Genomic DNA, 18,311 nt, shown 5'->3' with positions numbered 1-18,311 from the left:
CCTTAATACTGTATTTTCCTGTCAATCTAGACATATCACATATGTCATGCGTAACCAAGAGAAATACAAATGGTGGAATTGCTGATACCAAAGGGTCAATTTCCTCCTATTTTAGAACTAAGTACTGTCTTTTGTTGTAGTGTGTATCAGGCTGCGACCCGCAGGCCAATTCTCGTTGACAAAGTACAAATCAAAAACAGTTTGCCTACCTGTGGCCAGAACAATTTAGCAAAAAATTGGCAAGCTTATTCATTTAGTAAGCTAGAAACTAAAGTTAAACTAGTAAGAAATAATTGACGTAGCATAAGATATAAAATATGAATATGTATGCGGATTGATGATTATGCAAAAAATAGACATACTATAACTATAACGCGTTTTATTGGATGATTATTGCCGCCGTTGGGACAAGTCAGCATATTGGTATGGTCAAAGTTAGATACATATATTATCCTTTATTCATTTTTTCCCCAAATTTTTCTAAAATATTGCTACCCACTTAAATGTATTCTTTTTATAGGAACCCAATTAAATATTATGATATATTAATAAATTGCAAAAGTGGTTACACAAATGAACTAACAAACGTGCATGAAAATATAGAGCAAATCCGATCGACAAAGTGATTTGGAAAAGTAAGACATGGTGAGCAGTCCCTAGTTTACAACTTAACATCCATAATCGTCCTTCAAACCACCCCTTCCGTCCCTCTATTTAAAGCACCAAGTTTAGGACATGAACCCCACACCCATCCTCAAAAAACCAAACCTCAAATAAACCTCTTTAGTACTTTTCTCTCCACCCTCCCATAATTCTAAACCCCAAAAAAACCTCTTTTGGCCATAGGCTAGCCCTCACTATGGCACCACCATTTCCCTTCCTAATGACCCTTCTACTTGCTCCCTTTCTATTCTCCTCCATTGCTTCCTCTTACTCATTCAAAGATATCCAATCATGGTGCAACCAAACCCCTTACCCTCAGCCATGTGAGTACTACTTGACCAACCATGCCTTCAACAAACCCATCAAAAGCAAATCCGATTTCCTCAAAGTTTCCCTTCAGCTAGCCCTAGAGAGAGCACAAAGGAGTGAACTTAACACCCATGCCCTAGGCCCAAAGTGCCGCAATGTCCATGAAAAAGCTGCATGGGCAGATTGCCTTCAACTCTACGAGTACACCATCCAAAGACTAAACAAAACCATTAACCCTAACACCAAGTGCAACGAAACCGACACACAAACATGGCTCAGCACAGCCCTCACAAACCTAGAAACATGCAAAAACGGATTCTATGAACTTGGTGTCCCAGACTATGTCCTACCCTTGATGTCCAATAATGTCACAAAGTTACTAAGCAACACCCTTTCCCTCAATAAGGGTCCTTACCAATACAAACCACCAAGTTACAAAGAAGGGTTTCCAACATGGGTGAAGCCAGGTGATAGAAAGTTGTTGCAATCTTCTTCAGTAGCTTCTAATGCTAATGTGGTGGTTGCAAAAGATGGTTCTGGAAAGTACACAACGGTGAAAGCTGCTGTTGATGCTGCTCCAAAGAGTAGTAGTGGAAGGTATGTGATATATGTGAAGAGTGGGGTGTACAATGAACAAGTTGAGGTAAAAGGAAATAATATAATGCTGGTTGGAGATGGTATTGGAAAGACTATAATCACAGGTAGCAAAAGTGTTGGAGGAGGCACAACAACCTTCCGTTCTGCCACTGTTGGTAAGCAAATTAATATATGATCATATTTTTTTTCCTCTAACTTTATTTGCTTACTCAACAAATACTATATACACTATTTAAGGATGGTTTAGAAGTTAATGGTGATACATAGATCTATTTAATGTTTCATTAATTCGTTATAACTTATTATGAGATGTTACTGGTTCATGAGTCAAGATCATACGTACGCTTTGTTAATTATGGTTAAATAAAAATCAACAGTGTAAATTTATTAACATCACAAAACTTGGGGTAGAAGAAAAACTTTCCTTTATTTAAATATTCTGTTACTTTTCAAGCTTAGGATTAGTCAGAATAGTTTACAGCAATAAAAAAGTATGTGTTATAATTTTTATTTTATTGTTGTTTAGTTTACTGTGAGTTTAATTTTTATATATCGTTAAGATAAATATGTTTATACTGGTATGTAATCAATCAAAAATCTTCTTACACATAATTTTTAAAGTGGTTATTATAGAGTAAAAAAATATCATATATAATAATATGTAATTAAAATGACAGTATAAAAGTTATCAATACATTTAGTAAATTAAATTCTTTTACAGCCAAATTAATTTTGTTATGTTTTCTCTCTCTCAATTCATTGGCGATTTCCCTGACCGGGAAGCTAGCTAAAATAATATTATACTTGTGTGTGAGTGATTTTAACAAATAACAATTAATTCATAGAAGTAATATTTGGTTCATGTCATTTTAACTTTATTCCCCTTTATTTGATAGGGAAAAGAAAGATTAAAAAAAAACTATTTTTTAATACTTATAGAGCGAAAAAAATCACGACTCAGTGCACACTTGTCGGTGAAGGATATAACCACTCTAATTAATATAGCTACACGTTGAACCCAAATAATTTTATATTGATTCTAAGTATAGTTGTGTACTTACCATATATAAATAGTCGACAAAATAGTTTTTTGTAGATACAGACAAAAGGAGATTTATATAATAAAAAAAAAATAACAGATCGATGCCATTATGATTTCATTCAAATATATATTTATATCTTTATTTTTTGCTTCGACGACATGTATTAAAGCAATTTGTATTATGTTACAAAAAAAACAAAAGCAATTTGTATTATTAATTGGACGTTACCACTTACCACGGTACCTTAATTAATTTAATAAAAGCTCCATATTGCCTTGATTAGTGCTTGAGTTGATCGCGGAGCCCAACCCGTGATCCTTATTAAGTTGATAATATAAAGCTAGAATTAGATGTTTTTCTATTTTATTTTCATGGTAAAAATCACACACACATATATATTACATTAGTGGTTGAGTTTTTTTGTCAAAATTTCATGTCTCGATCTCTACATGTTTCTAATTAATTAAATGTTGTCCATTCGATGAAAGAAATTCATCATACATGAATGGGGTAACAAAGGGGGACTATATATTTTATCGGTTGCAAGTCAAAAAAAGACACTTATGTGCTGTTTTCCTATTGAAATTTAGAAAATATAACGTTCGTTAGCTGCAGGTTTAGTTCAAGAGTTAATTTACGTGGATGAATTGAATTGGTGTCCTTTAAAATAGAAGGGGCACACACAACACTTGTCTTATAAAGTTAAGTTAAGAAAGCTTAAGTTGGTGAGGTTATGGCGAACAGGGGAGCGATTAAATTTGACTTTCAGTAGTAAAAAAACTAATATGGAGGCGTGAGGCATGCAGAAAGGACAGATAAATGCCTTCTAGATTATTGTATATTTCTTTCATGGACCATTCTAAAAAAATTGCATTCATCATCTTTGATTCCTAATCAAAAGCATGGTACCCACTTTGATATATTCTAAAGTTCCATGTAGTGCTGAAGCTAGATTAGACTATAGTATGATGTCATTACTAATTAATAATAAATTGAACAATTCAAAAGTAGACAAAATTAGTTGGTACGGCATTTGGATAGGGACATTTGTAATTGGTTGAATATATGAATATATATATATATAAGCCAGAACATAAAAATTAGACTACAAAACAATATCTTGAATAGTTTGAGATTTTATAAAAATAAAAAAATTACAGAAATTGAAGAAAATAGCCTATAAACTGAATGTAAAAAGATATTAGAGTGATGTGTAATTATAAATTATTATGTATAATAAATTTATTAATATTTATAATAAATATCTTAAAAATCATATTATTTTGATGTTTGATTGATTGATATGAAAAAAAAAATTATATTTACAATGCATAAAAATTGAACTCGAGTAATTATCTGTTCTTTAATTCAACTATTTTTTTCAGCTGCCGTGGGTGATGGATTCATTGCTCAAGACATCACATTCAGGAACACTGCAGGAGCAGCAAATCACCAAGCTGTGGCATTCCGTTCTGGCTCAGATCTCTCAGTATTTTACAGATGTAGCTTTGAGGGTTTCCAAGACACACTATATGTTCATTCAGAGAGGCAATTCTATAAAGCATGTGACATCTATGGCACAGTGGATTTCATCTTTGGCAATGCTGCTGCAGTCTTGCAAAACTGCAACATCTATGCAAGAACCCCTCCACAGAGAACCATCACAGTCACAGCTCAAGGCAGAACTGACCCTAACCAAAACACAGGAATCATCATCCACAACTCCAAGGTCACAGGTGCCTCGGGCTTCAACCCTAGTTCAGTTAAGTCATACCTAGGGAGACCCTGGCAAAAGTACTCAAGAACCGTGTTCATGAAAACCTATCTTGATAGCTTGATCAACCCTGCTGGTTGGATGGAATGGGATGGCAACTTTGCCCTAGACACTTTGTACTATGCTGAATATGCAAACACTGGTCCAGGTTCCAACACTGCCAATAGGGTTACTTGGAAGGGTTACCATGTTCTCACTAGTGCTTCTCAGGCCTCACCTTTCACTGTTGGCAACTTTATTGCTGGTAACAATTGGATACCTAGCTCTGGTGTCCCTTTCACCTCAGGGCTTTGAATATTGCTTGTTGATTAGAAGTTGGTACACTTTGTGATTAGTTTTCTTGTATTCATTCATGTTAAATTATTATTTTTCCCAATGTATATCTTGGCCGCACTAGTGAATAAGGCAAGGGCAAATAAGTTGGTATGGCCTACAAAATTGTATTGGTGTTTATATTGTTACTTGATTTAAAGAATTGGTATTGGTGGTGGAATTGTATTTGTCTATAGAATCAAAGATTAAAAGTTGAAAGTTTCATTTGAAGGTTTTTGTCACTCTTATTTGTCTATTTTCTCTATTTTGAATCCATTTAAGTTGCAAGATTCTCACATTTGGCCACGGAATTATTTTTTTCTTCAGTTCTTATTTGTGCTAAATTTTGATAGAATTAATTTTAATAAAAATAATTTTTAAAATATAATTTATATATATATATATATATCCAAAAAATTAAAGACTTAACTCTTTTAAAATGACGAAAATACACTTAAGAGATGAAGTGCAATACTTAATAATCATTAATTAATAATCAGCAATTAACATTTTAATTAGTTGTAAATTTTATTATATATGTATTTTTATGTTATCAATATTTTCATTTTTCTACTATTAATTTTTTAATAAAATTATAAATACATTTTATTCTTATCTTCATTTTGAAAAATCAAATCCTCGAATAAATCTTCAATAGAAATTGTTTATTATAAAAAATATCTATCATGAAATTAATTCTAGGAACTAAAATTAGTCTTTCTATATAATGAGTAAATTTTGTCCATTATTTGCTCACCGTTTCTTTTTTTTTTTTTACAACTCATCATTTAAATATTACTCCCTCATTTTTATTATGATTGTCATGTGTATTTCTAACATACTAAAAAAAATAATAAATAGATGAAAAAGAATAATAATTTTTTAAAATTAATATTATTATCATTAGTTTATTTTTAAATTTTATTATCCATATTATTAATATTATAAGAAATTTAAGTGAAAAAATTACATTAAAAAATTAAAACAATAATAATTTATGAAATATTTTTTATATGATAATTAGTATGGGATGGAGAGAGTGATAAATTATTATTTTTTTTTATAAATTTTATAGAATTAATTTCATTATCTTGACTTGATTTACGTGAGGGTTGGAATTTGGATATGTCTAATGGCTTGGAAATTTCGTGTTAGTCCATGTATCACATCATTGGCCAATTGAAGGTGCAAAGTTTGTCAATGTCATAGTCGATCTAAGCAAACTTTTAAGAATCGATACTTATCCTGAATAAATAAATAAATCGATATTTAAATTTGTAGCACAGAAATTAGATACCATGAAAGTCAAGTGAACTTTTAAAAGAGAGAAGGGGCAGGCATATGCAGTGGGACACTGAATTATATTTTCCGTAATACATTCAAGAGATATGACCCCACATATATAAGTGTACTAGTTTAATTTTCCTTATTCCACGAGATACCAATTTACTTCTTATTTATAAACAGTTTATATATTTTTCATAAAAAAATACTAATAATAATTGGTATGAAAAGAAACAATAAAAGAAATAATACGACAAAATAAACAATAAAAATAATATTTACGAAAAAAATCACTTACTAATACTACCTCCATTCCTTTTTATCTGTCATTGAAGGTTGTTTTATAAAGACCAAAAGAATATAATAAATTGTCTTAATTATAATAAAATAGTTGTGAAGTTTCTTATTTCATTTCTTTCTCTTTTTATTCCAAAATAAATGTAGGTGTAAATTAATTAAAGATAAAAAAGTAAAAATATAATTGATGCGAATCATGTGATCTTAAATTTTACAAATATCAAATAAAAAAACGAAAATTCTCCAAAAATCTGATAATTAAAAAGAAATGAAAGTAGTATCTTATACACATTAACAATAATAATATTATCGTAAAAAACATAATAATATATAAAGGGATAATATATAAAAAACAATGATACCAATGATGATTTAGGGTACAACAATTTGGATGTTTAAATCTAAATCAATTTAAAATAAAAATAAAAAAATAGTTAAAAAAATTAAAAATCGAATCAACTTGAAAGTTTTTGTATGATTTTATACTAAAATTGATCGGTTAATTTGGTTCGATTTCTAGTTGGTATTTTTAAATCAAACCAAATCGCAATATTTATATTACTTTAGCGTTATAAATATTATGTGTATACCACTTGAGTTTTATAATATTATGGCTATGAGTATGTTTGACAAGGCATTTGAGTTAGTTTCTATTTTTTTAACTAGCGAAAAAACTTATTTAATTGTTTGGTAAATAAATTTTTTTTAGTAATTTCTAACGTTTTTTTGAAACACTACTTGAGGTATCGTTTTTTAAAAGCACTCACTTCTGACTTCTAATTTTTTTATATTTATTTCTTTTTGTCCTTAAATATTTATTATATTTCAATTTTAATCTTTTTTATTTAAGATAAAATTTTATTATTTTTATCTTTTGTGTAATTTTATATTTTTTCCAGCTATTTCAACATATAATTTAACAAGCACTTGTAATTCAATAAAATAGTTTTTTAGCTTTTAGCTATTAGCTAGTTTTTCAGCTTCCACAAAAGTTAGTTAGAAGTTAAAAAGTTTGCTAAAAGCTAGAAAGCTAGTGAAAAAAACTTGTTTAATTATTTAGTAAATGAGTTTTTTTACTAGTTTCTAAAGTTTTTTAAAACATTACTTGAGTTATCATTTTTAAAAGCGCTAGCTTTTGTCTTCTAATTTTTTTTATATTTATTCCTTTTTGTCCTTAAATATTTATTATATTTCCCTTTTAATATTTTTATTTAAGATAAATTTTATTATTTTTATCCTTTGTGTAATTTTATATTTTTTCAGCTATTTCAATCTATAATTTTACCAAGCACATGTGATTCAATAAGATAATTTTCAACTTTCAGCAAAAGTTAGTTAGAAGCTAAAAAATTTGCTAAAAGCTAGAAAGCTAGGGACTACAGAAAGCTGATAACCTGTAGCTATAAGGTGAAAAATTGACTTATTAAATTATAAGTGTTCAGTAAAATTAATTAAAAAGTGTAAAATGATCAAAATAATAAAACAATAATTTATATTTAAAAAATGTAATTTAAAATTTTGATAAATATATCGACAATAAAAATAAAAATATATATAAAAAGAAAACCAAAAGCTAAAAATTAATATTTTAAAAAACACTAAAAAATGTTAGAAACTATTAAGTAGTTATTGGGAAAAAAATTGTTTACCAAAAAGTGAAACAAGTTTTTCAATCAGTCAACAAAAATAAAAATTAGTTAAAATATCTTGTTAAACATAACCTTAGTATTATATATACGAAAAAACTTACACTTCTTTTTTTAGATGATGTTTTTCGGATATGTTTGATTTAAATGATAAATATTTGTCAAATTTTTATTATAAAACTTACACTAATTTAATTTGATTTGGATTTGATATTAAATTTAAACCGAACTACGTATAATTTTTATATTTGGTTTGGATTACTTTTTAATCAAAAATAAAACCAAATCACACAACGGACATTCTTATATTGTTATTATTGGTGGGTCCGTTTGATTATTCAATATACCATGAAATAACAACAACCTAATAAAAAAAATTATCCGTCAGAATCTTAAGAATAATTTAATAAATACAATTTATTCAAGACAAGCCAGTAAGGGTATAAATGATATTAAAAAATTTAAAATGATTCAACTGATGAAATAAAATAGGTGAATTATTATAAATTATTTGATATTTGGGGTGGAATTTTTTTTTATAAAACATTTTTTATATATAGGATATAGGTATATGTATAACAAAGCAAATGAAACTTATTTATGGAATATATTATTAGCAAAACTATGTTACTAATTAATTGTAATTGCTCGCTGCTTCTTCTCTTTTTTTTTTTTTTTTTTGTTACAGCAATGCTCGTCTTCAATACAATACTTAGACAAGACTATTTTTCTAAAAATATGTTTATTTTAATTATGTCCCAAATAATAATGAAGTCGCGAACTAATTAACAATTTGACACGATATTTTAACAAAAAATTACGATTTCAATATTATGTATAATTAAATAACAAAAATTTAAAGACATAAAACTAAAGTTAAGACACTATTTACAATATAATTAATTTTTTATATATTACAATATAATTAAATTTAAATTAAAAATATCTAAATATAATATATTATTTGTTTCGGTCAAGAAAAATCGCCAGGGATCGATTAATTTGAAGATGGTTTATGGTTGTTTTATTGAAAGAGTGTTATTCCTTTCTCATTGGTCTATTTGTGTGTGTGTTTTTTTCTCGTTGCATGACAATTAACAACAAATACTTAACCATTAACCAATCTTAATAACCGAGGCGTATATGACTTAAGTGGCTCATAATAAAGATGGCCTAAATGAGAATACTGTCCTTAAGAGGATAAGGCTAGACTGAAAGTTCAAGGTCAGCTATCAAAGCAAGAGGGTGCATTATGCAAAATGTATTAACTTAAAAGAATTATTACTCATAATTAACTGTTAAAATAATTATAAATTATAAAATATTGTGTATTGGATGAGTTTGCAGATGACTTAAAATATACCCTAATTCTTATAAGAGAAGCTTGTGTCAATGGGCTTTGTTAATTAGAAGTTATCAAGATGTAATGGGTCTTGAACCCCTTGAATATTTTTATTTTTTTGAGAGGTGAACCCCTTGAATATATGTCAGGGGAAAAAAATTCACTTGCGTTGATATAAAGACAAGCTTAATCTTATTAGTCTTTTAAGAGAAATTTTTTTGTCAACATATTGTAACGCTCAAGTTTCTTTAAATTAAGCAACTTATGTAATCATGTATGACTTTCGGTACTTACACTTAGTTCAACTTTTCTTAAAGTCTATGAGACTCTGACATTGCCTTTCTAGCTAGAATAATTTGAAAACTCTAGTTCTTGAAAATTTCAAATCCACAGAAAAAGAAAAGCCATGGAGTCAGTCAGGGAAAATTACCAAAAGGAGATTTTTTTTTTTAATTTATCACAATGAAGGTAAATTTTCAATTAATACTTAAATAGAGATAAATCAAAGGGTGTGTTATGAATTCTAATAATGAAATCGTAAGAAATGACACGACTTTATTTTATTTTTTTTACAAAAGTCACAAAAAAGTCAACAATTTTTAGATTTTTTTTTTTACTTTTTATGTGAAGTTATAAATTGATTTACAACTTCAAAAGTTTTTAATATTTTTAAAAAATATTTAGTGGAACTCGTAATTCAATTTATCACTTCAAAATCAGCTTTTTAAAAAAAATTAATTTTAAACAACTTTAAATTAGTTTTAATTTTAAATTTCTAGCATTTTTGTTTCAATTTTTTAAAATATTTTTGTTAATAATATTAACAAATAATATTGACTTAAAAATTATTAAATAATACTAAATTGTTTTTAAATATCTTTTAATTAATTTTTAATGTTATCATTAAGTAAATTAATAATATCATACAGTATTATTAATTAATTTTTATTTTTATCATTAAGTAAATTAATAATTTTGTACAATATTATTAATTAATTTTATTTGCTAAATTATTTTAATATTAAAAATAGAAAATAATTTGGTAATAAAAGTAGTTGATAAAATAAAAATAACATAATACATTAATATAAAATGAGTAATACAAATTAAATATAAACATAAAATTGAAAAGTAGAAGCAATTTTAGTCATCAACTTGTTTCTATGTACAATTACTACGATCATATATTTTAGTTTTATACAATTATTATTTCTTAGGCCTATTTAGAATTGGTTTGTCCATCTCATTAATAATATACAAAATTATTAATTTACTTAATGATAACTTTAAAAATTAACTATTTTTTTTCAGAATAACTTAATATTAATTAATAAATTTCAAGTTAATCATATTTGTTAATATTAGTAACAAAAATATTAAAAACATTGAAACAAAAATGCTAGAAATTAAAAATTAAAACTAATTTAATTTTTTAATTTTTATATTAATTTTTAACCACCTTAAATTAGTTTTAATTTATAATTTTATTTAATATTTTGTATATTTTTATATTATTTTTCTATATTTTTATATTGTTTAATTTAATATTTTTCATAGGATTATTTTTTATTTAATATTTAATAATATAAACATAAGATTTAAATTTACAACTTCGAAATCCTAAATTTAAATATAAAAAAATAAAAATCTTGCCGAGTGACTTTGAAGTTGTATTTTTTTTATCAATTTTTTAATTTTTTATTTAATACTTAAAAAAAATAAGGACGATTTTGAAGTGTAAATTAGGTTATGACTTCAATTAAATATTTTTTTAAGAAAAATTAAAAATCTTTGAAATTGTAAACCAATTTACGACTTCACATGAAAATAAATAAAATCAAAAGTCATTGACTTTTTTTACGATTTCAGTTATGACTTTAGTGTTAGAAATGGTAACATATCTTATGACTTATTCATATTTTATTATTAATCTAAAATTTGTCCCTATTTGATAAAATTACAAAAAAGAATTACCCTTTTAGTAACTTTCCTGACTCGGTCACCTACTACTTGGTTTGTATCTCTAAAAATGTCCCTTTTTTCTTCTTATGGACACAAAGTTAGAGTTAGATTACAAGAATTGCTATTGTACGTCACTACCTACTTTTTCTATTGACACTATCCATGTGACTATGTGAGTACCTTTTTGTGGTATTCCAAATTTGTCCCCTGACATAAATCAAAACGAAAATGAGGGTGAAAAAACTATTTAACAACGGAATCATAATTTTATTATACAAGTAATGGGGAAAAGAGAAAGGAAAGGAGAAGGGTTGGGTTTGTTGGGAAAGTGGGAGAGGAAGGGAGAAGAGTTGGGGGTGTAGGAAAAGGAACAAGGGTAAAATGGTAACATTGTTATGGCTGGTAGTGTCATTAGCAATTTAGGTAGTGAGAATAGTTATTCTCTTAGATTATATGCTCACCCAAAACTATGGAATCTAACAATTGCTAAACACACATCCTTGTTTTCTAAACACACATCCTTTATGTTCTTTTTGTTTATCTTTTTAAAAAAAATTACCCCTTTTGGAAAGTGTTAAAATTTTAATGCAACCGAAAACTAATTTTGGGAAGTATTATAACATGTTTTATAATTTATTTTCTAAAAGAAAAAATATGAGTTGTATGAGTTTGTCAAGAGAAACACAAAGCAAGACTCCCTAAATGTCATTGTCTGATGTCTACCCTCTATACTTCAATAAAGTACTTTCCCTCAATCTTAATCCTCCCTTATGCGCCCCTCCACTACCACACATGTCAGCCCATACTCTACCCCTTCTATATCGACAATTTGTTGCCAAGATCTGAATATACCCCTTCCGCTTCATCAAAATCACTTCCTATTATGTCTTTAGATTTTTTGAATCCCTCCTTGCAATACACCACCTTGAGGTACCACTCCACCATCAACATTGCCACCATGCCCTGTTGTTCCTTTACATTATCGACATGGGAATAATTGAAGAAGAGATTGAGTTCCTATGCTCTGTGTCCTCACAGTAAGTGTTGTTGTAATGACTACCATGCACGACCCACTTGTCATTGTTGTCTTATACACGACCCCAATCGGGATTTTTTGATCACCTATATCGGATTTCATCATATCTTGCAAGCCTAACCCAACCCCACCCCTTCTCCTTATTCACATTACGTTTTGGAAAGTAGTAATATAGAGCAAAAAAAATGCATAAGAGGTACATTTAGTAAAATAGGAAGTGCATTTAGTAACTGCCTGAATTTTCTTAAAATAAGACTAATTGAGAATGTGAAAGCCCCTAAGGGAGTTGCTTTGAGCACCCAATATTTTTGCTGGGACACCCAGCAACATAGATGAAATGGCTAAAATGTCCTTCACCTTTTCTTTAAATACGGATCGACGATCCGTATGACTCATACGAATTGGTAATCCGTATGAGTTCTTTTTTTAAAACTCATATGGATCAACAATCCATATGAGGTTTTTTTAATTTTTTATTATTTAAAAAAATCATAGGAATTGTTGATTCATATGAGTCATATGGATTGTCAATCCATATGATTCATATGGATCATCAATTTGTATGATTTTTTTAAAAACTTATACGGATTGATGATCCGTATGAGTCATATGGATTGACATGAATCAATAATCCGTATGAATTTTTTTAAATTTTTTTAAATAATAAAAATTAAAAAAAAAACTCATACGGATTGTTTATCCGTATGAGTCATACGGATTGACAATTCATATGACTCATATAGATCATCAATCCGTATGAGTTTTTTTAAAATTTTTTAATTTTTTAAAAGAAATTAAAATTTAAAATCCTTATTTATAAAATTGCTAAAACTATTACAAAAAAATTACACTACCAAACAAATTTAAAAAAATATATTTACAATTTTATTTTTTAAAAAAATTCCTACGAATTAACAATCCGTATGAAACATACGGATTAACAATCTGTAAGGCCATATGAATTAGCAATCCGTATGTTTTTTTTTTAAAAAAAATTATGCACCTTTTTTTCTCCGACAATGAAAAATCATCCAACTTCACCTATATTCATAAATAACACACATACACCGCCCGAGACAACAAATGCTCAAAATAGGAGGATACCAGAAGCTAATAGAAGCAAATTACATTGAGGGAATGAGATTTTACGAAAACAAAAGGTGCTGCAAAAATGAAAATCAAAATCTACTATTCATAATCGAAAATACTGATCGACATTTTAAAAATCAACTGGGTGCCCTAAAAAAAACTCTGGGTGCCCTAAAAAAAACTCTGGGTGCCCCAAGCAGATGCCTAAAACCAAAGCGAGACCATGAAGACATATCAACCATTAAAAAAACATCTATCACTTAATTAGGAAAAAAATGTTTCCTTTTTATTATTATTACGTGATTTAAAAGGCTTAATATTGCTAACTCAAGCAATAAAATCAAATAAAAGATCGAAAGCTAATTTAAATCGGTCGAATGTTAAGCTTCATAATTCTTCATTTAGTATTTTTTTTATAAGATATTAGAAGAATTAATTAAGAAATATTATAAGAGGAAATATATAGCATTTCTCTTTTTAAGATACTCTATCACCATTATAATGGTGCTTGAGAGTTTGTCAATGACTCAATTTCGTATGCCACCTGATGCAACATGTTATATTCAAGCATCTATGTTAAAATAATGAAAATCTTGAATTTTCACATGTATGAGTTTTAGGCTTTTAGCTTATGGTTTGTTTGTTTTTTTTAATCATATTATTAATGTGAAGTATTTTGCTAATGCCTATCTCTATTAGAAAATTTGACAAGCTTATTAGTTTTACTCGCATTAACAACATAGATGATTTGTTTCTTATAACATTTGTGAATCGGCCCAATTTGTCATTTCTAATAGGGAAGCTTTTCACTCCATAGAGAAGTTAGTTGAAACTCAACAATCTAGATTGCCCTTTAAGAAGAGCACTTAACCACACAGATTAGCCAATTAAGAAAGAAATGCACACTATACTTTTTGAAGTTTATTTTTATAAAAAAAAAAAATTATCTGTTTTTTGTTTTGAGATCACGACAGCAAGTGATTTGGCAGCCTTTTTGAAGTTGATGGATATGAGATTTCCACTTTATAAGCCAGAAGATAACATCCACCTTCTGAAAAACATAGTAAATTAATAATGATAATGATAGCACAAAAGTGGAAGCAGCACTTTCATAAAATTTAAACAAACATTTGCAGACATTTTGAAATGATTACACCCCCACCCCCCCCCCTTCTTGCTTTGTGTGTAACCCCCACGTCCACATTTTTTTAACCTGCATGTTATTCAGAAAATTTGATCATCATTAGCATAGAATCATTTCATCAATGGATTCATTTTACTATACAGTTTAATATATATATATATATATATATATATATATATATATATATATATATATATATATATATATATATATATATATATATAAAATAAGAATATTTAATCAATTTATCTCATCATTATATATATTCTATCTATATATAATAATTGTTAGAGTTTCACAATACCTATCTTAAAAATTAAAATAATTATAATCTTTTATTGGTTAAAAAGTATAAAAAAAAATCACTAATGATATATTACTATTAAATTCTTTATTAATAATCCATGAACATTATAAACTCATAAATCTGTCTTTACTTTAATTCTTACCCGATAAAAAAAATCTTTCTTAATAGAGTGTGGTGATAAGATAGATTTCTATTGGATGTTGTCTGTGTAAAAATAAGTGTTTGTAAATTAAAACCAACATTATAAGCATTATGGGATTAAGAAATTAAATGGTTACCCATTGCTCTTTTGCAGATTGAGAGAATAACAACAAGAATGGCTAGACCTGCTAGTATTCCCACAATAATGGCAACTGATTTCCCCACTTGATCATCGTCTTTGGAAGATTCTGCACAAAACGCAAAATTAATTGGCGAAAAGCAATGATCAGAACTATTGGTAAACTAAATACTGTGCATGAAGATTTACAAAGATATATAATAAGGCTATTATAATCTCACAAGACTACGCCAATGATGTTTGATATAAAAAAAAAATTGCTTTCTGCACTTTATAATCGAATTTTGAAGACAACCTTTTTAATTTGTAAGGCAATAAAATGAAAATTCTGCATTTCAATGATCAAAAGCATTAATTAGTTTAGGAAATTGGTGGAAGAATCTGAAACTTTACAGTGCCTGAGATCAAAAGATTGTCATTGGATTCCATATTATCGTATCTTCAATACTGAAATTTAGCTTTATGCGAAATTATGACACTAGGAGAAAGGAAAAAAAAAAAAGTAATGGTGAGGTTCTCTAGTGAACTGATACACCAATAAGCAAAGATAGAGAACAAAATAACGTGTGTTCAGAGATTTAACCTATAGTAATAAAATTAAAGAAAGTAAAAGAAGACGGGATTTGCAGTGTGCATTTTCCAATATAAAGCATAAAAGTACACACTTTGCTTCATTAAAAGAATACAAGTTGACCGTTGCATTTGACAATTTGTTAGGTACTACTAGCTGCATCCTGCATTTTTCTCAACTCCATTTTAACTTCACTTTTGAACAGAGTGGTGGTTAATGGCACAAAGTTTCTTTAAGTAATTCCAATCATATTTTAAACTTCAAAGTAATTGCAAATTCCTTCTCTTTCTCCTCTCCCCCCAAGAATTATTGAATCACTTTAGTCATTCTCAAATTTTCCTTTAACAAATTCTCAATGCGAAGAACATTTAGGTCCTATTTGTATAAATTTTTATATAAATATTTATAAGAGAAAAAAAAAGGTAGGTAAAATATATTTAGCTTCTTTCATTAGTTAAAATCAGCTTACACTCAACTTTTATAAAAATTCTCTCATCTAACTTCTCAAAACTGAGGTGTAAGTTAATTATAATTTATGGAAGAAGTTCAATTCATTTTACCCTGTTATTCTCTCTCATCTAGCTTCTTAATGTAATTGAATTAGCTATAAACTAATTAGTGGCTACACTTCAAAATGGAAAAGAAATAATAGGTAGAATTTGGTGCCTTTAGATAAGAACATGCTTCAATTTTTCAATCGCTATATTCTAGTGAAAAAATAAGAATTAGAAATCAAATGGACCTGCTTCATCATAGTAGCCAGCTTCCCAATACCGAGCATAACACTGTGCCAAGAACACATCAGCTGAAGCTGCTGATCCACATATACTCCTAAGCTTTCCCACGGCTTCTTGAAGGCAAGAGGAGCAATCAGCCATAGACAAGTCCCCCAAACACAGTGCAAACCCTTCAACAAAACCTGAAGTGCTGACTCCAAATCCATTAGCTACTTGCAAATCAGCAAGAACATCATCTCTTCGCCGGAAGAACTCGGCATCATTTGCCACTGCTTTACTGCACCTCTTGTACCAAAGACTTGTGTCAGGCTTGCCAAGGAAATCAACATGCTCATATCTTATGTAACAGCCTTCAAGTTGCAAAGATGCTCCAAAAGCCAAGGGACAAATCAAGCCTATTTGGTCAACACAACTTTTAACACATTTTGAGCACTCATTTGGCCTCAAATCAGCCCTGCATTGGTATAAACCATATATGGACCCTTCTGGTGGTGATGAGCTTCCATTTCCAATGGCAAAGCTATTGTAAGAAGTGTCAGAAGAAGAGCCAGAAACTGAAGACAGAAAGGAATTAAGGTTGGCTTCAAAGGGTGTGTTTGGTTGGTATTTTTCTTGAGAGCAGCCAGCATAGATGAAGATATGAGCTCTAGTAGTGTAGCCTTTGGCTTTTGGAATTGAAGAAAAGAGAAATACAAGATATGAGAGTTTCAAAGCTAAAATGATTCTATTAGTTGAGACTAATTGAAGGGTTATGAACATTTTTCTTTCCTTGTTTGCTCTCAATATGAACTTAACTTTCTTTCATTGCTATGAGTTATGACATTATCAAAGTGAGGTGGTGGCTGCTTTTTTGGTCGTTTCTCACGTGATACCTTTTTTTTGTAGTAATGTCTTATGGTGTTAAATGATATATTTGAATACTCATCCAGATTTACTTTACATGAACTTTATATACTTGGAACTACATTATTTTAAAATAACAAATTAACCTCAAATTGAACATAGCATATACTTTTAAGAGCACTTTACTTCAATATAATATCAATTTTATTTGCCTATGGATCAAATTGTGAACCAACTCACCCAAGTAACATTAAAGTTAAGAGTTAGCCAAATTTACTTTATTAATCACCTCTGGTTTCTGACATCCTAATTCAAAAGTACATAATAAAGTGCTTCCTCTATGATTTATGACTCCCACTGCTTAAAGTTCTTAATTACAATAAGAAATTTCAGCTATTATCTTTAGAGAAAGAATAAAAAGAATATATTCTCTTCACTTTCTCTTCAAACTGTAAAATCCCCTTTGATTCATTGACATAGGTGAACCATGTCATCATATATTTGAAGATACTCAAAAGAACATTAGAAAAAATAAAAGAATATTGTTCAGTGTTACTTTGATCACAATTAATTTGTTAGACACTCATCACTAGTATGAATAGACACATCTTTGTAATCATTCATTATCTTTTATCATATCGATACAATGTCATATTTTCATGGTAGTCCTCTCTTGTTCTTTGAGCTCTATGAGCTTTGGCCTCATCATGGGCAGTACTTGCATCTCTCCTGAGTTTTCTGATAAATATATGAAGGTTGATTATTAGGATGAGTTATTCCCAACATTATCTAGAATTTTTCAATCATTCTGAGTAAAATATGTATTACCATATTTTGATAATTTAATATCTACTATTGTTTTATCAATTAAGTTATACTTTATCTCTTCATAGTTTTTAACTTTCTCAATTTACCTGCCATCTCTTGGAACAGAGTTTTCTCTAATTTCCTTTTCTTTCTCTTTCTAAATTAAGTAAGTTATTGATAAATGGAACAAATCTCATGAGAAATGTTATTGGTATTCAACTGGCATTAGTAATAATATCAATTTTTACTTAAAAAGGTTGGTCTTGGT

At 28.3% G+C, this 18,311-nt stretch overlaps 2 protein-coding genes across 2 annotated transcripts; one reads left to right on the top strand and one right to left on the bottom strand.

Moving 5' to 3' along the window:
- The first annotated feature begins 644 nt into the window (after positions 1–644).
- Positions 645–4,929, top strand: LOC114417220 (pectinesterase 2-like). The gene is made up of 2 exons (XM_028382351.1): positions 645–1,724; positions 3,998–4,929. Exons 1-2 carry the CDS (start codon positions 860–862, stop codon positions 4,678–4,680), a joined length of 1,548 nt encoding a protein of 515 aa, XP_028238152.1. The 5' UTR covers positions 645–859; the 3' UTR covers positions 4,681–4,929.
- Positions 4,930–14,265: 9,336 nt separating this feature from the next.
- LOC114417211 (plasmodesmata-located protein 8-like) lies at positions 14,266–17,264 on the bottom strand. Its single transcript, XM_028382339.1, has 3 exons — positions 16,399–17,264; positions 15,084–15,194; positions 14,266–14,567 (listed from the first exon to the last, which is right to left on the bottom strand). Exons 1-3 carry the CDS (start codon positions 17,150–17,152, stop codon positions 14,563–14,565), a joined length of 870 nt encoding a protein of 289 aa, XP_028238140.1. The 5' UTR covers positions 17,153–17,264; the 3' UTR covers positions 14,266–14,562.
- Between the last annotated feature and the right edge of the window lie 1,047 nt (positions 17,265–18,311).

Source organism: Glycine soja, chromosome 1 (assembly GCF_004193775.1).
Source record: "Glycine soja cultivar W05 chromosome 1, ASM419377v2, whole genome shotgun sequence".
In the NCBI taxonomy this organism is placed as follows: Eukaryota; Viridiplantae; Streptophyta; class Magnoliopsida; order Fabales; family Fabaceae; genus Glycine; species Glycine soja.
The sequence above is the reverse complement of the archived record's forward strand: the minus strand, read 5'-3'. Positions and strand labels throughout refer to the sequence as shown.

Excerpts from the sequence above, each read along its gene's own strand:
- LOC114417211 (XM_028382339.1), bottom strand. The coding sequence starts at position 17,152 with ATGTTCATAACCCTTCAATTAGTCTCAACTAATAGAATCATTTTAGCT. Across the intron at positions 15,195-16,398 it reads TGGCTACTATGATGAAGCAG|AATCTTCCAAAGACGATGAT; the intron begins GTCCATTTGATT and ends CGTTTTGTGCAG.
- LOC114417220 (XM_028382351.1), top strand. The coding sequence starts at position 860 with ATGGCACCACCATTTCCCTTCCTAATGACCCTTCTACTTGCTCCCTTT. Across the intron at positions 1,725-3,997 it reads CTTCCGTTCTGCCACTGTTG|CTGCCGTGGGTGATGGATTC; the intron begins GTAAGCAAATTA and ends TATTTTTTTCAG.